The sequence below is a fragment of the Siniperca chuatsi genome, linkage group LG17 (genome assembly GCF_020085105.1).
Source record: "Siniperca chuatsi isolate FFG_IHB_CAS linkage group LG17, ASM2008510v1, whole genome shotgun sequence".
In the NCBI taxonomy this organism is placed as follows: Eukaryota; Metazoa; Chordata; class Actinopteri; order Centrarchiformes; family Sinipercidae; genus Siniperca; species Siniperca chuatsi.
The window spans coordinates 11,550,302-11,572,717 of NC_058058.1; the positions used below are offsets into that span (position 1 = coordinate 11,550,302).

General features: G+C 39.6%; 1 protein-coding gene across 1 annotated transcript; it reads right to left on the minus strand.

Annotated features, from left to right (window-relative positions):
• Nucleotides 1–82: 82 nt before the first annotated feature.
• Nucleotides 83–21,324, minus strand: LOC122864911 (brevican core protein-like). Its single transcript, XM_044172681.1, has 14 exons — nucleotides 21,057–21,324; nucleotides 13,320–13,399; nucleotides 12,769–13,146; nucleotides 11,557–11,731; nucleotides 11,230–11,357; nucleotides 10,451–10,744; nucleotides 9,261–10,109; nucleotides 7,096–8,868; nucleotides 3,469–3,576; nucleotides 3,120–3,278; nucleotides 2,943–3,025; nucleotides 1,693–1,837; nucleotides 1,345–1,527; nucleotides 83–942 (listed from the first exon to the last, which is right to left on the minus strand). The coding sequence occupies exons 1-14, from the start codon at nucleotides 21,074–21,076 to the stop codon at nucleotides 821–823; spliced, it is 4,497 nt and encodes a 1,498-aa protein (XP_044028616.1). The 5' UTR covers nucleotides 21,077–21,324; the 3' UTR covers nucleotides 83–820.
• Nucleotides 21,325–22,416: the final 1,092 nt, after the last annotated feature.

Genomic DNA, 22,416 nt, shown 5'->3' on the forward strand with positions numbered 1-22,416 from the left:
CCAAAGGAGGTTTCTGCTCTGTTGTCAGTCTGTGAGTCAGTCTACGTCCACTTGAACATGAAATGAAGCCCACACACAGCGCTCAGGGTAAAATAAGAGAACGATTTATTCTTTGCTCTGTTCTACAAAACTTTATTACAACATAAAGCTGACGAACAAAACTGTGTCTGCCGGAAATAAAAGGTTTCTCTCAGAAAAATGCAGACAGCGATCACAGGTGTGAAAACTAATATATGTACAGTATTTACTGACTGTTTGTTAGGATTGACTTTCTGTTTTGGAGTCGTTAGATTCTTTGAAAAAGCAGGGACTTGTTTCTACTCCTACATCACACTGAAAAGAAAAATCTTTATTGGATATAAAGGTCTTGAAGACATTAGCACCATTTTATAAAAAGGTTCTTGATATAACAAAAACCACAAAGTTCTTACTATAATGTAGATTTGGAGCTGACATAGTAATATAGAGTTCACACATTTACTGTATTTCTTTCTAGTGAAAAGGACTCATCCGGTAATCTCTTTAACCTCTTTTATGCTCTGCTAGTTGCTACATTAAACTCTTAAAATCTCATAAGATCAAAATACTCTAAAGGACATTAAAAAATAGGAATGTTTAACTCCCTCAAAAGAAAACAAAGCCTGTTTGTGCAACTCAGGCTTCTTGGCTGAGAGGAAGCTTCAGTTTGTGTCTTTATGCGTCTGTGGTTCATTTTGTCCTGTTTGAGAATTCATTGGTAAAAGCGTTTGATTCTTGTCACCTTGTCACATTACAACAGCAGAATTTAAAGAAAGGAAGACAAGGAAAGCATGGCTGACTTTTAAAACTTGATGTCCCAGTACTGCGGTGTCTCTTTAGTGGCTTCAAACTCGTCTTCAATGGCGGCAAAGTTGCTGTTGGTCTGTGACGTCACTTCAGGGTGTTGGGTTGGACCTCCGACCTCTGAAAGTCCATTCAAAAGCAAGAGTTATTCTCTATTTTTCTTTTATGTTTCTCTTGTGTTCATCTGTCTCTCAATAGATTCAGAGCCCACTGGTTCCTAATACAGTGTAGTTTCTAGCAGACGTTACCCAAACAGGAGTAAATACAGGAGGAGGAGTTGGGGACTAACAGGGCAGTGTATGTGGCATTGAGTCAAAATAAACTACAGTGTTTGTTCATGGTAATGAAGGAAAATGTCAGTCAGTGCAGCGGTGTGGCTCACTAATGTGCCTTTAATAGTTAATGGACAAAAGTGGAGCTCTGTGGCTCTGAGGAATTAGATACATAAGACTTTGGATACACAGACAACATTTAATAGGATCAATTCATTGTTGGTTTTGGACTAATAATCTCTTATCTTACCAGGGATGCACAGGATCTGAGGCCTCTCCCACCTGCCTTCAGACAGACACCTGATCAGAGGATTTAGTTTCTGCTGGAAACCCTTGCTGCAGTGGTAACGCACAACTGCATTGGTCTCGTATCTCTGTCGAACTTTTCCAAATATTGAGGCATTTTGAACCCTGGGTGGTGGACCACATGAGGCTGTTGGAAGAGTTAAGACAAGTTAGGTCCTCATTGGGGCTACATACAGTAAGCATTGAGTTGTTAAACTCATAGAAATCAGATGTATGACGATGTAACAGCCCAAAACAACCACATGAGGGAGCTGAAACCATTAATGAGGAGCTCTAAATTCTTATTACTCACAAGTGCCTTTCTTGCAGGTGTATGCAAGGTGATAGTTGCAGGGTACGTCACTCCAGCGACCGTCATCGTGCCACACCATCACTACACAGTCTTCACTAGACAGGAAATAGCTGTCTGGCTGCCCTCTGTACCAGTTCTCATACAGCTGTATGCATGGAGAGAAGACACATAGGTGAATTTGTTTGTTGTTTTTACTATTTGCATGTAAAGAAATAATAATCATAACATGGAGAAGTAAACTGTGTCCACATTAATATTGTTCTTTCCATTTATTTCCCTATTTTTTATGAGGTTGTATTATATAAAAGTAGCACAACTCAACTCTGTTTTTGGGTAAATGTGACATTAAATTGTAAAAATTGCATTAAATTAGCATTTAGTCTGGATGCAGGTTTTCCCAAAGCCTGCAAAAATGTTAAAAAGACAATCCACACAAAACATTTCTAATGGAAAAAAGGAGAATTCTAATATATAAAGTGAACATACCTAAAAGAGTACTCCCGCGATTTAGTATTGCTCTACCTAAAAGAAATAGTTATAGCAGATGGTTAGCTTAGCATAAAGACTGGAAAGAGGGGGAAACAGCTGTCCACCTACCAGCACCTCTAAAGCAACATGTTATAGCTTGTTTGTTTAATCTGTACAAAAACTAAAGTATAAAAACTACAACTACTTTTAGACGGAGCCAGGCTAGTGGTTTCCCCCTGTTTCCAGTCTCTTTGCTAAGCTAAGCTAACAGGCTGCTAGTTGTAGCCTCATACAGTATTTAACGTACAGACGTCAGCGTGGTATTGATCTTCTCATCTAACTCTCGGCAAGAAAGTGAATAAGGTTATTTCCCAAGACATTTGACTATTCCTTAAACGTTGGGGGACTAACAAAAGACTCAGGGATCATATATAATACATAATGCAACTCGATAAGGTCTCGATGAAGCTGATGATGTCAGTATGACAGTATGACATCATCCAAGTTATTTTTTGACTTGCCAAAGCTCCTCCAGAGCCTAAGAAGGAATCATACAACTGCTGTTACAGGCTGACTAGTATTTCGCATGACTAGTAAACTGATCTTGAGGTGTAAAATCAGTGGAATGCACCTTTATAGTTCTGATTTTGTTTTCAATAATATATTTGTTTGGACATTCTCCTTTTTCCAGCAGTGTTTCTCTCATCTGAAAACCTACAAGCAACTGTGTGGATTTGTTTTGTATGAGCTCAGTCACACTTCTGGTTTCTAATATTCCTCACCAGTGGGTTTCCATCAGACCAGCGGAAATCATCCTCAATGGTCTTATCATTCAAACCTGTCCACTGGTATTCTTTGTAGTTGCCTGGTGAGGACAATAAGGCATTATATTCAGTCCTCAAGAGACAATAAATACATAAATCACTCATACCAGATGAAACATGATGGTCTGAACCTACTGTTGATGTAACTCTGTTCCTCAGGGGTCATGATGGACACTAGATGAGCTCCCAGCATGCGACAGTGCTGTTCTGCAACCTCCCAGCTCAGACGCTGGCCAAAGTGTCGGTAGCAGAAACCGTGGAACTTATCCCAACCCGGTTCACATTGCTCCACATCTGAAAACATCACAGAGGAGGAGACAGAACAACCAAGAGTTTTTGGATGTCTCAACAGGTTTTTAAGCTGCAGATATAAACTGTGTGAATTCCCTTTATTTACTGGGCACTACTACAGCTACCAGCTTCCCAACTTGTTTGACAGATATGACAGAAGCCGTTTCCTGTGAACAAAAAGCAGAGAGCTCACCAGTCTGACAGAAGTCTCCTCCGTATGTTGGCAAACAGAGACATTTAATCTGCCCGCCTTGGTCAGTGCAGGTGCCTCCATTGAGACAGGGGTCGCCCACGCAGGCATCTGAAACAAAACAGAGGGCCAGTTCAGATTATTCTACTCCCACAAACTACATGAGCACACAGGCCACAGTCTGTGTATTTTATTATTCAAATATTTATTATTTAAAAAGTTACATTTTTGCTATAAATATTAGGATAAAAATGGATTTACTGCATCAAAAAGATATGAGCAATAAAGATTAAAGTTCAAGGACGCACTAATTGCAACTGTGCATGTATACCAGTGAATTATACACATTTACAGAGGTAGATAAATATGTGCAAATATAATAATAATAGTGGCATATTACAGGACACATCTTCAGATAAAAGGACATGTTGAAGCATCAGGATGCATGTGAGCCAACAGATGGCAGCAGAGTGTCACAGGAGGTCAAACTCCTCAGGTCCTCTTCTGTCTTCTTTGGTGGATCTCTGACACTTGTGAATTGTTTCCAGACTTTCTTTCTTATTTCTGTAACTCTTCATTAATAATAAACTTTTTAAATGATACTTGTGTAAAGTGGAGCCTTAAGGATTCCAGATGCAATTACAATGTGTGACTGGGTCATACTATTTCAAAAAGACTTAACGGGACAGGTCACCCAAAACACAATCGTTTCTTTCCCTTATAACCAGGTACTATAGTCTATCCACATAGTTTCAGTTTGAAGTGTGGAGCTACATACTTAAGTTCACCCAAGTACATTACAGTAAATGGCATTTTGTTCGTTGGGTTTAATGTCCCAAAACATTATACTCTGAAAAATTTAAAAACATGTTAAGGAAGGTACAAGTACACAATAGTGCATATTTGTAAAGACACTTGTGTTGGGTCTTTCCTGTGAAAAATCCTCTAATGATATATGTTTCACATTTGCATCTCTTCTTCCTTCCTCTTAAAAAAACTCACACAGGACCATTACTCACAGATTATTTTGAGGAGTTCATAAACATTTTAAAGGAGTTATATTGGGAGAAATTTAAGAGAAATCTGTCAGTTAGTCACATCGGGAGACAGCTCAATTAATTGTAATTTCCATAACATTTCTGCATTTTTATGCTAGATAGAAGTTTTTGTGTTGCCGTATTTGCAAAATTGGCTCTTGTTACTGTGACTTTATGTTGTCAAACTCCTGTATGGATGATTACACAGTACAAGTGAAATATCTCTTGTCTTCAGGCAAAGTGTTCCTGTCAAAATGTAGCCTTGTTGTTTAAAGTCCTGAAGAAAAAGAGGGGTTGGAGTTCCAGTTGAATTTTCAAAATTTGTAAAAGAAGGCAAAATAGAGGCATGTGTGTCCAAACTCAAATAAAACATTTTACAAGTGGATTTGGTTTATTCGTTTCCTTTGACACCCCATAAACAAGAACTCTGTGGTGTCTGTCATTATACTGCACTCACATATTTATCTTTTCCGAGATCTCTCTTTAGGTCAGAGTGTGTGTATGGAAGGTAATAACTGCTTTACACAAGTCAAATGAGAATCATATGCACTAAAAGTAAAACCATCACTCAGTTTTGAGGAAAAATGCACAACTATGATTAAGTATAAAAATATTTTTCTCTTCATTCTTTCAGGTTTGCACAGCAACAAGCACCTCGGTTCAAATGTCAGACCTTTCTGTGAAAAGTCTGCATGATTTCCTTTTGCTTTCCTCAAACAGCATGCAACAATAAATTGCTTGTAGGTGATAATGTGAGGTTAGTAATTTGAATAACTGAATGAGTGGTGGCTTTCGTACTGTCTTTTGCTCTATAAACTACTGCTAGTCCAATATATAAATATCACTGCTCACCAAATTAAGGCTTAACAGAGGTGCTAAAGCTGAGATTAAATGTGGCAAAATAGCAAAAGCATCGGCATGCTCCAATCTGTATAATATTAATTTATTGAGGTAAGCTTTCGAATGCTTAAAAAAGTCTCTGTGTGAAAGTTTGTCTCAATAAATGAATATTTCACAGATTGGAGGGTGTGGATTCTTTCCTTGCACAATATGTTTTTGCATCATTTTAAGTATATTAAGTCTATTCTGTGGCTGCATGTACTGCACATAGAGTTGCCCTGTAATGAGATACGCTATATAAATGAAACTGCCTTGCCTTGTTTTCGGATTAAAATATTAGACCTGTAACTGCCCACTGTGTTGAAAGGAAATTCCCTGGATTTGTTCTTGAGTTTACAGTGGCACCAACTTCTTTTAATGATACTCACATTTACGCCAAGTTCATTAAAAAATACTCATGATAAATAAAAATTATGAGCTACTCTGTCAAAATTATGAGATAGTGAATCATAATTTTGAATTAGTAAGCCAAAAATTTGATTTACCATAAGAATTATTATTTTTATTATGCCTAAATGGTTTTTTAAAAAGCTTTTCTTGGCAGAAACTGGCTTCCATACAATGCACCACTCTCTGCAGCTGCCATTTTTAGTAGTAGGAACTAACTACTGAGGGAACAAAATTTTAGAGAATAACTAAAACATTCGAGACTGAAGGAAAACAAAACAAATTTATCAACTGATGGTGACACGAGAAACAAACATAGATTAGTTGATTTTATCATTCTTACACCTAAAAACACAATACTGTACAAATCTTGGAAGATCATGATTAAACAATAGAACATGACTCGAGTATGAAACATTAATGACCCATAAAGGACATTTGAAAACATATTGCTAAATACTACCACTCGCAACAAATCAACGCTGAACAATATTTGTGCTTATAAACACAATAATACTCTGTGCTTCTAGTTCTAGACTGCCTAAAAATACTGCAGCAATAGAAATCTAAAAATCTGAGGAAAGAGAACAGTTTTAACACTCGATGACCTGACAGTTATGGATTAAATATAAAACATTATTGCTGTTGCACTGGTCATTTCTGTAGCAATCAACATAATTGTTGTTACATTCCAGAGAAAGATCAAGTCCCTTTATCAAGTTACTTCCAGATTACTGCAAAAGACACTGTGAGTTTTGACAGCGAGAAGAAAGTGATGGTTAAGAGAATAACTTGTGCACTTGTTTGGTGCAGAGATGTATTATTTGCAAATAAAATCCACTGATCAAGATACTGAGAAAATGTTTACCAATGCTGCTACCATCACTCTAGCAGAAAATCATTGTAGAAGAAGCACTGAAACACTCATTAATAAACACACCAATATATTACAGTACTTCACAGAAGTCAATCTTTGGATGAGGAAGAAAACATCATGCACAGTAAGACTGGACTGTTGACAAATGTCAAATGGGAACTGTCCCAGTGTGAGTATCTCGAAGGGGAGGTGGGGTCACAAGGAGAGAAGTGAGGAGCGTTTTAAGGTGAAGCGGGAGGAGTCAGAAGGGTGAGTGGGCTTTCTGAGACAACAAGTGAAACAAACGTGGGAAGTCAAGGAGGGAGGTGTTTTACAGAAAATGGAGTAAAGGCAGGTTGGGGCAGAGGACAGACCAGGGATTTTAGTGCATCATTGCGTCGAGTAGCAAGAGGAGGACGGTTAGGCTGATGAGAGTGGCTTTAACATTACCTGAAACTTTCCCTGTACCTCCTACAGCTGCCCTCTCATTGGGCAAGATAAGCAGGGTGGGCGGCTGGGTGAGACTAAACTCAACATCCACCAGACCTTGATCCACTGGCGGTATGAAGGCTGTCACCTTCTGGGGCTCAGCTGTCTTGTGGAAAACGTTCGGTGTTGAGGTGGTCGGGCTCCAGGTGCGTCTTGACCAGTGTTTAGTGGTCGTGATGGTGGTGGTAGTCTTCTTTGTTGTAGCAGCAGTAGGTTTTGTACTCGAGGAGGAATCTGGAGCTGCTGTGGAGGTGATGGAAGAGGTTTTTCTGCTGTACTCTAGATCATCCAGAGACTCTTGCGGTCCAGTTGTGGTGGTCAACAGAACCCAGTTAGATGTTTGTGAATCGAGAGGAAAGACGGTAAAGTCCTCCTCAAAGGTTGGGGCAATGTTAGCTTCTTCTTCAAGGGTTGTGGAAACGTTAGCTTCTTCTTCAAGGGCAAGGGTTGGGGCAACGGTAGCTTTTTCTTCAAGGGAAAGGGTCGGGGCAACTTTAGCTTCTTCTTCAAGGGTTGCAGCAACATTAGCTTCTTCTTCGTCAAAGGTTGAGGCAACGCTAGCTTCTTCTTCAAAGGTTGGGGCAACATTAACTTCTTCTTCAAGGGTTGTGGCAACGCTAGCTTCTTCTTCAAGGATTGGGGCAACGGTAGCTTCTTCTTCAAGGGTTGTGGCAACGCTAGCTTCTTCTTCAAGGATTGGGGCAACGGTAGCTTCTTCTTCAAGGGCAAGGGTTGGGGCAACGGTAGCTTTTTCTTCAAGGGAAAGGGTCGGGGCAACTTTAGCTTCTTCTTCAAGGGTTGAGGCAACGCTAGCTTCTTCTTCATGGGTTGAGGCAACGCTAGCTTTTTCTTCAAGGGTTGGGGCAACTTTAGCTTCTTCTTCAAGGGCAAGCGTTGGGGCAACTTTAGCTTCTTCTTCAAGGGTTGCGGTAACGTTAGCTTCTACGTCAAGGCCAAGGGTTGGGGCAACTTTAGCTTCTTCTTCAAAGGTTGCGGTAACGTTAGCTTCTACGTCAAGGGCAAGGGTTGGGGCAATGCTAGCTTCTTCTTCAAGGGTTGAGGCAACGCTAGCTTCTTTTTCAAAGGCAAGGGTTGGGGCAACTTTAACTTCCTCTTCCAGTAAAAAAGAAACTGTAGCTTTCTCTTCAAGAGTTGGGGAAACTTTAATTTCTTCTTCAAGAGTAAGGTTAACTTTAACATCCTCTTCAATGGTTGGAGCAACTTTAACGCCTTCTCCAAGGGTTTCAGTAACTGTACCAGGTTCATGTCCACTTGCCTCTTCATACCCAGTGGTTGCAGTATCCAAATAGACTCCGTAACCTGATGTTTGATACCTTGCTGTGGTGGAGTCAGTAGGCAACTGAGAGGTGTTCAACCTCTCTGGGGACACAGTGGTGGCTGTACTTACTCCAGAAACAAGGCTGTCTTCAGACTTTGTTGGGTGCAGCTGTTTTTCTTCACTTTCTAAAGCGACGGTGTCTTCAATTTCTAAACTTGTACTTCCCTCCTGTCTGGAAATGGGGGACTCCCACAACTGTGGTGCTGTGGAGAGGATATCCAAGCCCAGTTTGTCAGAATGGCGCGACCCAGATGAGAGGGTCAGATCAGGGAGTGCAGTCTGAGACTCAGCAGGAGCGCTGTTGGCCGCAGACGGTGACGGGGGAGTGGTGAAGCCAGAAGTGGAAGACTCTGATATGGAGATGAAGCTAACTGCTTCGACTTCAAGGTCACTCTCTAGAAAAGAACATAAAGCATTTTATAGCTGTAAATACATCTATTAAAGGAATAAATCAATATCACTCTCATATCCTTTAATATGAAGCCACAACCAGCAGCCAGTTAGCTTAGCACAAAGACTGGAAACAGGGGGGAAAAGCTAGCCTGGCTCTGTCAAAAGGTGACAAATTCTTCTTTGCAGCACCTCTGAAGCTGGTAACCGGTTTGTTTAATCCGTATCTGCTGGTTGTAGCTTAATTTTTACCATACAGATATGAGAGTGGTATCAATCTTCTCATCTAACTCCCCGGAAGAATGCGAATAAGCTTATTTCCCAAAATGTTGAATGATTCTTTCAAGATATTGATGTTTGTTCTTTTGTAAAAAAAACCAATTTATGCTTGACATACCTTGAGAAATATCTCCAGACCCATCCAGAGAGGCCCACGAGGTTAGCTCCTTGATGGAAGATTTTGTAGTTTGTGCTGGTTGTGTAACAAGTTCTTGTTCTTCTTTTGAGGCCTGAGTTGAGAGAGACATCTGAGAGACAACTTCTACTGCTGCCTCCTCCAGCATCAACTGAACTATGGGGTCAAGGGTCGCAGTGGTCATCTCCCAGAAACTCTCCTCTTGAGTATGACTGCTGTCTGACTCGTTATTGGCTTGTGATCTGTCAAAGTTCAAGTTGGTCTCTTGTATTTCTTGGAAATCCTTTGGCCTCTCAGATGGCTGTGTATTCTCTTCGTGATTTGTATCTGGAACTGTCTGGTTATGTGTATGAGGTTCATACGATGATTCGAGAAACCCTGTGGTGCTTTCAGGCTCAGACTGGTGAAAGGTGAAGTTGTGATGGGAATCTGTCTCATTGTAAACACTGGGCAGTAATGACGTGTTTTGTGGGGAATCATAGGTTTCTGTGGTGCTGATAGTACTATTCATTAGTGCTGTAGGATGCTGGGAGTTGTAGCTCATTTCTGTAGCCTGGAGGAGGTCCAATGTAGGTGTGCTGTTGAGGGGAGACTCTGTTGTGTCTGATATAACTGTTGGGTGTGTGTCAACCAGGTTTTCCTCAGTGGAAGGGCTGGAGAAAAAGGGTAAAGATTCGAGCACCCTTTGAGCTTTGAGCTCCACCTGTTCTGCATGTGGGTTAAGTTGCAGCTCTTGATCTGTTTCCATAAGAATAACAACATCTTGTCCAATGTCCTCAGGCTCTGTGGCCACGTCGTCCGTGGGAGAGTCGGTATGAGTATTTATAGTATCTGTAGAGGACAGATAAGTGATTAAAAATTAGATTTAAGAAATATAAAAACTAATTTCTTTTGCTTTCTTTTTACAGTTTAAAACTGAAATTTACATATATCTGAATGTCCATTTTTTTTCTAACATCTGTTGGAAGTGTATTTTAATCATGACGATAAAAAGCAAAGGCGAAGCAAGGATTGATTCCTGTAAGTATATAGTATTCACAGAAGTATCCTGGTTAAGGTTTTTGTCCTAATGAGCAGTAATAAAGAGTTAGCATGCATTTCCAATGCATTTTTTACATGTAATTTTAATTCCATTTTATGCACAAGAACTTTTTGAGGCACAAAATACTCACCTTTGAAACAAAAAACATCATGAAGGCTGGAAGGCTCTGGGAAACCAGTTTGGTTGCTGAAACGGTAGAGGGTTTTGACACCTGCCTGAGGCCCTCCGCAGCGCTCTCTAGGGTTTATGATGGGGTAGCGCACACTGCCATCGGACAGCCAGCCAGGGCTGCAACGGTCCAGACCTTCACTCCATGCCATGTACAGCTGGGCTGTTGTAGCCAGCTCTGCTCCTGCTGCTCTGCAGTATGACTGCGCTTCATCAAATGACAGCTGCTGTGAGATGGAGTCATGGAACACCTCCCCTACAAACAACAACAAAATATTTTTAATTTTTTCATTCCACTGTATGTACAATATGTAGTTGGATCATTCATTTTCTAGAGTTAGCCCGAATGATACAATGGCATGACTGATACTATTGGCCAATTTTAGCTTATTACAGATATATCTGTATAAGTGGCATATACAGTATGTTAGCTGATAAGAAACTGCAGTACAGGAATGCCAAAGATGTGTTTGAGGTAATTCAGAATCACTATTACATAGATTGTCCACCGGAGGGCACTAAGTTAATTTTTCAACTGTAAAATGTCTCGTTACACACATTTCTCACACTTCTACAATAACTGAATTTAAGGGATTCTCATAAAAATGTTTGAATAAATACTGACCGATACATTGGTCAGCTTATTAGTTTTTAAGCTTTCAAATACTGATATCAGAATTGGCATAAGAAATCTAGTATGGGTTGAGCTTTAGTTACAGAAATAGGTATTATTATTCATACCCTCAATTTCCTCCACATAACAGTAAACATCAAATAGATCATCTGGATCCATTGTCCCATAGTTTCTCACTCCTGGTTGGCCGTCCATGTCTCCATAACAGCCTTCACGGGGCACTTGGATTGGGTACCTGCAAGAATGCAACAATCAGCATTCCTCTTAAACTTTGTAAACTTGACTTTAAATTCTAGTGGAGATCCTGTACTTTCTAAAGATACCAAACACACTGAATTTTCGGGAAATGTGAATATAATGTGTTTTACTGAGTGTGAGCACAATGCAGCTTTAATTTAATGTTGGAACAAGCAGATACAGAGGTGATGAGATACCTGACAGACTGGTCTGCCAGCCAGCCTGCATCACACTGCTCGTAGCCGTCATAATAAGCTGCCAGCAGCTGGTCAGGAGTGGCGATTTGTGCCCCGATAGCCTCACAAGCCCTCTGTGCCTGCTGGAAGGAAAATGCATAGCGGCCCAAAGCGTCTCTATAGTGGAATACAACACCTAAACACACACACACATAAACACACAAACATTGTTCTGTCACGTATGTTTTGTTTTGTTATGTATGTCAAACAGCCCTTTATGATGCAAAAAAAAAATAATCACAGAAATCTGACATTAAGGTAAATCAAAGCTGATCTAATCTGAAAAACACATATTTATCCAACAAACAACTGGGGATCAGTTGATGAAGGTGGCAGCAGCCCACAATGTGGCATTATTTGGAAAGCATGTTGACAGCAACATCCTATTTAATATTTTTACTCACTTCTCGTGGAAAATGGATGAGAAAGGACTAAATGGTTGGCAGTGCACAGAGAAATTGTGCTTTAATATCATTCTATTTTCAGCCATTTTGGTGGTCAGAGGATGGAGAATATGATTCTACCATATTTTTGCCTCTAACTAACTTATTCTCACCTTTCAGTCCTCTAAGTAAACCTTCAATGTGGATTTTTTTTTTTGCCACTACATATATTATTCATCAAAATCTTGTTTGCCAGTTTCCAAACCCTTGCATACAGAAGGTTCTTAAATCAAGGCAACAAAGCTAAATAATTATAATCCAAACAAAAATTATTTTGAGGAATGCCAGTACTGTATAATGTTACAGTCAAATGTCATATCTTAAACAAAAACATAGGAATTAAACACCAGATCGATATTCAAAATAACGATCTACATCCAAAATACCAGGAAATATGACTAAATAAATTATTAAATAAATGTTACAGAGAGTTGATGGGATGTTTGGTAATACGTTTTCCAAGTGTTTCAGACACTCTTGACCTTTTTTGCTGGATACTGGTTTTCAAATAATCCTTAAAATAAGAATTTGTACAAAACTCGTCTGAAATTTCTGCAAATGTTGATGTAAAATTTGCCCATCAATACAATAAAATGAATCAGATGTTTAGGAACAGGAAGATTTCAATCAAAGTAGGCAATAATATCTACATGTTGTATCCTATATCACCGATATTTTCATCAAATCTTTCCAAAACGTCAGTGATGATCCTCATGTTTCATTTTGTTACCTTTGACCTTGAGTTGTACGAGGTCGCTGGCGTCCTCCAGGCCCTGCTGCACCTCGCAGCGATAGTGACCCGAGTCACTGGAGCGTAAATCTCCCAACCACAGTGACAGATCATCAGGGGAGGAAGTGTAGTTGAGCCAGGCGGCACGGTCTCGGTATGCTTCGTTGATCTTCACCCTTTGACCCCGTGCCACCAAGATCTGCGTCTCCACCCCACCGGACACCACAGTCCACTTGACCCGCGGTGCAACAGGGGAGGAAGAGGAGGAAGTGGGTGTGGAGGACAGAGACACCAAGCAGGGGATGGAGATGGAGCTTCCCAGTGGGGCGGAAACTGGACCTGAGTGAGGGATGTTCACCTGTAGCTGCCGGACATTATCTGCAGAAAAAAAAAAGGAAACAGAGCGTGAGGAACAGAGCGGCTCTGTAAATTTGCTGAGAATAGTGAATCATGGTCTTACTTTTAAATGCACCTTTGTATTCTTTGCTTATAACTAAGTGTGAATGAATGTGTGATTGAAAGTGAGAGATAACGGGAAAATGTAGACGTACCAAATGAAGATGGAGTTTGGGTGGGGAAGGCCAGAGTGAGACGGCAGACTGCAATTAGAAGTGGAAGTATGTGGACATGTCTATGGAGATAAAGAGGAAAACACGGTAAAAAATTAAGATTAGATCAAATATGACACAGATGAAGATTAATAAAGCGTTCCTAAAATAAACTCAGGGAAAGAAATTACACAAAAATGACACCGATTATTTCTCCTTACCAATTCCCAGTTTCCAATTTCACACATGTTTAACCTTTAGTAGGCAGAGAGCTGGAAGTCATGTGTTGTTTTGGTTCAGCTACTCAGGAGACATGCTCCACTTACCAAACTGATTTATTGTAATATTAAAGGTCACAACCTGCACACATTCAGACATTAAAAAGGCACCCTAAAAATGTAATAAACTGACATATCTTATAAATTGATATCAAAAACACCTGTCAATATAATACAATAAAATGCAACAGCACCAGAGACTAAAGCCTTCAAAATGAATATAAAGTTGAATCAACACCTCTTTTAAACATTTTCAACAAAAACTGAACATTTTAACCTTCATAGAGATAGGATTCATTGCTTTGTAATAACACCCCATTCCCATAAGATACTGAAAAACGTATCTCAATGCTCTGAAGTATAAAAGAGAAACTTCTCGGGTTTTCAAAGGGAAGCTGGGAGCACAGGCTCCTGACCACAAGCCATTCATCACCTCCAGGAACTAATGACATGGCGGCTCAGCTTGGCGGCAGCCTGCCAGCTCACTGTCACCAGTCTGGCCCTGTTATTAACCCAGCAGGCATGGCAGGATGCTCACAGTGGCCTCACACAACCTCCTGAGGCAGCCATGATGAAGCTGCAAATGTTCATTCATTATTAAAGAGCAGCGCTCCGGCTCCAAATTACTTTGCAGGGTTGACAGAGTCAAAAGTACCTTTAGAATTCAGAAATGTGGCACAATTTTAATGTTTATATTGAGGTGTTTCTTTCCTTCTCAGCTGATTTAATCAATTTTTGGATCTTGCTTAGTACCACACTAGTATTTATAGTGCATACAGTATTTAAGTATGAAACAATTAGTTGATTAACTGATTTGTCGATTGACAGAAAATTAATTGGCAACATTTTTTATAATTAATTAATCGTAAAGTAATTTTTTAAACAAAAAGGCTAAAAAATGACAGGTTCCACCTTTTCAAATGTAAATATTTTCTGGTTTTCTTGGTCTTTTAAGATAGTATGTTGAATATATTTTGGTTTTGGACTGTTGTTTGGAAAAAGTCAAGAAATATGAAGATGTTAACTTGGGCTTTAGTAAACTGTGAGTGGTAGTTTTCAATATTGTACGACAATTATAATCAATATCTTTTAAAAAAAATCAGCAGATTAATTGATAATACAAATGCAGCCCTATCGGCAGTGGTGGAATAAGTATTAAGATCATTTCCTTAAGTAAAAGGAGGAATACCACACTATAAAAACTATTACAAGCAAAAGTCCTGCACTGAAAATTGTACTTAAGCAAAAGTACAACAAAATAAAAGTAAAATAAAATAAAGTAAAAGTGCTCATTATGCAGAGTGACCCCTGTCAGTGTCATTTAATGATATTATTGGAACATCATATTATTGATGAACATGTAAGAAGTACTTCAATGTTGTAGTTGGTTGACATGGAGCTAATTATAACTACTTTGTATACTTTTGGGTGGTATTACCTTAAAATTGTACTTAAGTACAGTACTTGAGTCAATTTAATGAGTTACTTTTAGCACTGCCTATAGGGCAGGAAACTCTTTACAAAGAAGTCCCAGATTGTTTGACTGTTGCTGATGCCACTGATGCAACAAATATCCTACAATAAAGCTCCTAAATCACTCTCTTGATGGACACATGTTGAAAAGAGAGGAGAAATACAGAGCTAAGCACAGAGGAGGTACTGTGTGTGTGTGTGTGCCAGCCTCATTTATTTCTGTCAAGATGAAGTTTTAATAAACAGACATAAGATGGCAGTATGTGTCACTCAGCCTCATTATGAGGCTCATACACCATTCAGTCGTCATACTATATGTAGTATACATGCGCTACACAAGGTGGTAAAGAATCTAGTAAATAAAGAAAAACTAATAAATATTACCGAGGTCAGAACCACAGAAGTGAGCCAAAAGTTAAACAAGCACTAATAAAGTTGACTCAAACACATCCTTGAGTATGAGTCGGCATGAACACAGCTCACTAACTTGTGTCAAATTAAATGGCCTTCTTTGATGGCAGAATAATTGTTGTTTGTTTCCTCGCCAGCTGGGTGGACTCGGGCTGGTATCACTATTAGTATTCTTGACAAGAAAACGTCTCACAAAAAGCGTGCAGTGGGCCAGGAGGACAGCTGCACACTGTGCTTTCACTTCATACCAACTCCCTTACAAAAGGCCTCGGGGGAAAATTAAAGGACGGGGCACTGGCACACTCGCTTGCTTTTTCTCTTTCCTTTCTTTCGCTCTTTTCAAGGATGGAAAAGGAAGTTTTAAACCACTAAGAATCGTTCTGGAGCAGGCTTTGTACAAAAGGAACGGCCACATTAATAATACACTGCACACTGTTTCAGATTGTATAACTGTTGTGAGAGTGTGCTTATATGTGAGTCTGTGCATTCAGATTGATGACAGAGGAGAAAATCCTGGTTGCTGCTGATTATTTTGTGACTTTTTTAGATCACTTTTTTCACTGACATCTTTGGCCTCACTGTCATCAGGCACTCTGTGGTTCTGCTCTTTGTAATGAGAAGACAAGTCAAGCTAAAATCAATGCCACCCACTGCATTTACAGGTCTAGAAACTGCAGCCAATGCATTATCCGAAAGCAGAACTAATCCAGTCTCCTCCTCTCGCAGAAACAGACAAGTACAGTAAGCAGCTGCAGACTAACATGTTGGTCATCAGTGAAGAAGTAACTTGAAAAGTTAGTCAGTGTGAAAATAACAACTTTAATTATTAATGCAAGAAATAATAGTACACAAGGAACATTAAATCAGATGCTGATATCCCTGTCAGTGCTGCACTGACTGAGCTCTCTACAGCTTGTGGGTGGCCTCTGCAGTAATCTGCATTATGGTTAACTCAAGCAAACCTTGTCTCCACCAACAAGCTGGAAAATGTCTGCTGATCCCAGTTCAGCCAGGACAAACATGCAGAGACACTGGTTCGACTGATGTAAGCTCTGCGCAGTGCTGAGCTGGAACTGGCTTTGGCACAAATGAGTCTATGATAAAGTAGAGATCTGCTGTACATCTGAAAATGCACAGTAATTGAGTTTTTACAAGGTAGAAATCCTCACTAGCACACGTTTCTATCCACCACGTGCTTTATTCCACTCCTTTCATCTCCAATTTTCTAATCCATCAGTTCTTATTAACCCACTACACTTACCTCTTAATCATTAATCTAATAGTTGGTTTATATTTTCTAAACTAAAATCAAAGACTTGTGTATTCCCATGTATCAGCCAACTCGGAGCTCAAACTGGTGCCTCGACTAATAGGAGATTTAAGAAAGGATATGGGGTGATGAGGTCTATAGCACACAGTTATAATATGATCTTATTATTAAGGTTTAGCTAATAACGTTTCAACATTAAGCATATTCTTCCTCAGTGTAAGAAGAGGAAGTGGCAATTTAGACATTAAAATTGCCAGATAATAGGACAGGTAGTTACTAAATATGTACACACGGTAACAGCCAGGTGTAACTGTTTTGTAGCTTATGTTGTTGTGGATTATTTTCTTCCTTGGATACTAGTCACCTGATTGTATGTTGTTACACTTTTACCCACTTGATGGCGCCACAAGGAAATTTTGTGGTTAGAGACACGAAAACATGATTACTTCAACTGGTTACCACAGAAAGCACCAGCTCGTCTATAGCTTTCTTTGTCCTTGGATAAGGATAAGGATAAGGATAAGGATGTTTTTGAGAAAATAAACTCTCTGCCCCTCGCTCACAATAACACTCTCTTTGTTACAGCAGACTTCTGCTGGACACACATAAGATAACGCTCCTGGAGATGAAGGCATCCTCTAAGACAAGTTCATCACCAACTTTCCCAGGTTTTGCGCAGCCAAATGACCTTGGTTCCCACCAATGTTCATGTGCTACTCTCTGATAAAATTTAATTAAACACATCTTGGTTATGAAAATAATATAGTTGCTTTGACTGAAATAAACACATCTAGGAAGTAAAATAGTTAATGCAGAGCACAATTTCCTTTAACACTAACTGGACTAACTAACAAAGCTAATGTTAGCTTGCTAATATATTACCTATTTAGAGTGCAGAGTAAAAGAAGTAATAGGATATTGTGGACACATCTGACCTGACACTCCATCAAAATGCTGTTTAATAACGATGTAAATTGGAAGTTTTTGAACTTACATTTCACAAAAATAACACCTCAAATTACAAAATGTATAGACTGAATGGTCAAATAGCGCTAGGTTAAACGCTAAGTTAGCATAATCAGATATATATTATTCTAAACTACATGAATACTGCTAACTCTGAAACACACATATTTCTCCATGACGTATGTATGTATGCACATATAAATAAAACAATGTAATTGGTACCTAAGTTTATTATATTGTTTTGCCCTCTATAATTGTCATATTTGGAAGTTGTGCTACAGCCCATGATGCTACACAGTAACTTCCTGTTTACATACTTGGTTGCTTTTCATTGGACAGCACTACAGATGTTTGATTGATTTACACATAACTAATAAAGTCTTTACCAGTTAAGACATTCCTTGAGTTAGTTAATAGTGCAATCAGATTCAGTAAATCATGGGATTGATATTGGCAATTAGCCTAGTTATTAAGAATTTAGGAGGGACTTAACACACAAACTTGATGGTTTTACAAATGGCTGGTGAAAACCAATCCTGGGTACTTTCAAAGATGCTGCATCTAAAACTTGGGGTAGTCCTTGCAAAGTTGAAACCAATATCAGTGTAATTCATCATCATGTCATTTTTTTATATTAATAAGTATTTGTCTTCATCATGCTGTAATTTGACTGGCAAATTTGACTGGCAAATTACAGCATTTATATATTGTGCTTTTATCTATTTAAATCGTATTACTGCTTTGTATCTATGGCTTAATGACAAAAGCATTCTCTATCAGTAACAATGAAATTTCTATTTAACAACCAGAGGTTAAGAATTCTCCTTGAACATATTACATTTGTATAAAGGGGACAGATTGATAGACTCCCACAGGGATCAGTTCTTGCTTCAACCCTGATTGACCTCTGTAGAAATGAAAAACCAAAGACCAGATCCCACAAATTCATGTATGCTGATGACACCTTCCTGGTAACCAGACTGTGAATCCCTGGAGCAGATGTTCACCAAAGACTCATACTGCAAAATTTGGCACCTAACACCATAAAAAGTCACCCATTAAATACTTCTACTCAACACAGAAGCTGCAAAAGAATACTGAGTGGAAACTGAAGCACTCTCTTCATATAACTCGAGAGTGATTCTTGACAGAAACAACCTAAACTTCATCTCAGCAAGGTCTGTTAACTTGCAGGCTCTAGTTGGTGTAGAGCCATCTCCACACTGTGTATCTCAGCACCGTACCACCATTATATACTCCAGAGCAAAGTAAGTTGCCCCCGTTTGACCTAACACGGACTATTCACTCAACACTACTCCTCTCGCTCCCTGCACCATCAAACTTAACACCTCAACACATCCCATGAGTTGCAGTTGCACTCACTCAGAGCACCCCGCCACCACCTCCCAAACTACAGCAGACATCTCTGATAAACCCACTGTCTGTCTCCCAACAAGGTGGCTACTTTGAAAAAGCCACCCACCAGACGATTAAGCACCCAGTGTGCCTGGGAAAGCGTCAAAGGACATTTCAAGCAAATAGATCTCAGACCTGACTCAACAAGTCTCTAGACCGACCACAGTCCATGACCAGCCTTTATAGACCAAGCAAAGACACTCTTCAAACAATAGATCAAGAAGGAGCTGCCTGGCTTAAGAATTTTGCATTAACCAAAGAAATATATAGATTTGAGTTTATATTATTACATCTTGTATCGACAAAATCATTATTTTCCTTTAATACCAATATATACAGTATTTTAACTACCTCCCATTGGTGATTACAGAATGTATTTTAAGATGTGAACTTAATATTTTTTTTAAGGAAATAAATGGCCTAATCCCGGCTTATTTTATGGAATTTTAAACCCCATATCCACATTGCATATTCATGGTTTCACAAACTTTTGGTCAATGAGTTTCTGTTCTGCTCCAAAGACTAGAAAACACAAAGAAAATAATCAGCTATTTTTTACAAGGATCTTAAAACCTTAGAATAACCTGTATGAGTGTAATGAATTTGCATTTGTATTGTGTTGCCTTACCTGACATTTACTAGCCTGATAGTCAGATTGAAATGCCATTTCGTTTTCACTTTATTATTCATTTTGAATATCTGAATTGCTGGAATTATGATGTGGGGAAATATGTAGAAGTCTAGAAGCAGTTTAGATATACCTATTTCTAGTACATATTATTGCAACTCATCTTTAACAACGACTCCAGCTTCAGCCACTCTACCTGCTGCCACTTGACCATCAGCTTCTTGATCATCATACCTGCCACCTTCACTCTATTAAAACAGGTTTCCCTGCCTTTGCCATTATGCAACATACGGCACACATCCCAGGCAATTAATAAAATGCCGACAGAACTTCAAAGTGTTAAATTTGCTCTGCAGACATCAGTGTCAATACTAGGGCTGAGATTATGAGTCTGATCTGCAGAAATGCAGCAAATCATCAAGAGACACTTTACTGTTCATCTGCTTTTCTGATGGTGGGGTATCAACACTAAACTATCAAATTCAAGATTGACAGTTTTAGATTTTGCAACAGATTTTGTAAATGTTTGGTCAGAAATTAGCAGAGAACTATATCAGTACTTTGAGTTTTACTTGCTCCACTTTCTAATATCAGACTGAAGAGCCACTGGACCATCAAATAAAAGAGTCTGTGTCATCATTCAGTTTGCCCTCTCACTCTCTCTCTCTCTCTCTCTCTCTCTCTCTCTCTCTCTCTCTCTCTCTCTCTCCTCTACCTGTCCATTAATGAAGTCCACCTGAGCCCTGAGGGGGATGAAATGAACAGAAGAGGCAAAGTGTGCACTTAGGACAAAAAGCAGCTTCTGGTGTCTTCTGCAGGGCACATGAACAACATTTCAGAGCTTAATTTCAGCAGCATCTTTGCTTTAATCCCAGAAAAAAAAGCATTTAAATAAAAAAATTGTTTTGCAGTTGTATGGGTCACATAAGGTTTTTTTTCCCTATAAATGAACAGGACGATAAGTCAGCAATTTTAAGTACCTGTCAACGTTTTTCATTCACGTTCATGGAAATCTTCATGCTCAGCTGTGTGAAAAATCATTACAAGGCTTCACAATCATTTAACAATCAGGGGGAGAAGGTGGAAGAAGCAAAAGCCCTTTAGAAACATGTCCACCAGCTACATTCTCTGCTAAAACACAGTGGGGGGGTTCATGTTATAAAAAAAGTTATAAACTGGTAAAGATGGTAATTTTCTTAAATGACTCCATAATTTAGCATGCCATTATACATTTAAAAGAAACGACAAAACCGCATCAACTGCGTGTCATTAACACAGTACCCCAAACAAAAACCTACCGGGTTCTTCTCAGCAGCATTTCAGCTGATGCAGGATGGATTGACTTCTTGGCTGTAAAAAGTATTTTCTGTCAGCTCCTCTCAGCTTGCTGCAGTGCGACTGTCCTGTTGGGAGGAAAGCGCCTCTGGATGCTCTGCGCAGGTATGAGGGAGTTGGGACTGCTGTCCGACCGACTCCGAGGCTCGCAGAGAAAGGAGGGAGTTGAGAGGAAGGGAAGCCAGATATGAAATCCTGAACTGCCCACTTTTTTACCCAACAATCGGGATGGAGATGGTGCACGCCTGTCAAGGGGGTTTGGGAGGGATGACATCTAAAATAACCGATGTTATAGGCTATGAAGTGAAGCCTGACCTATATGTATTTTTTCCTACAGGGAAACGACAAATGCATTGAGCGTCATTTGGATAAAACAGGGTGAGTTGAGTCAGCGAAGCAGCAATACACACAGCCAGCTGCTGATGCTGCTGCAGGTACTGATATTGCAGCACAGTCACCTATGCTGGAGAAGGAGGGCGAGGGAGCTGACAGCATCACCTCCTCTACATCAGTTAAGTGGACTGTTGAAGACTGGTGCATGTATCACCACTGGAGTAATGAGCAGTTTGCAGCATCCTGCAGAGGAGCAGTCCCTGTGTGACAGACCACAGCAGCTGCTGCTCAGTCGTTTCCAAGTTCAATCTGAAGGGTGTGTTTGATACCAGCATTTGATTTGAGACCAATTAACTCATTGAATGTTCCAGTTTTGTCATTAACTGCAGCTAATCCAGAAAAAGCCATGACAGGAAAAAAAAAAACATTCCCCCCACAAAAGTCACAAAGATATATATTTACTGATTCTATTTTAAGCTACTTTTATTAGATTACTAGTTTTGACTATTTGTGAATGAACTAACAAGCTCAAAAGGTTTATATATAAATGCTGTTGATGAGCAATAAAGCATGCATTTGTGGTCCTGTCCATGGGGGTCCTGAGCAAAAATAAGCTGTGGTCCCCTTTGTCCCCACCTCCACCCCTCTGCCCACCCAATTTTTTTCTCTGTGCATTATGCATCCTCTCATCATCAAGTAAACAAAGTGAACACAACTTAATAATGTGCACCATGTATACTTGTTCAAAATGGCCAAAGCTGAAGGCAGGATGGTGGCACGGAGAGGGGCGAGACACGATTATGGTTCATATGGGGGAAATAATGCACACTTTCAGATAGTCTCTCCTGGAGGGCATTCATGGTGCTGCACTCTGTTTGTACAAACAGAAAGTGACAGAAGTAGTTTGAAGAATGAAAAAAAGAGCTTGTGAGAGAAATTCATATCCTGCCTACTGTCTCACCTCTGCACACCTGGCAAACTGCTGCAGGA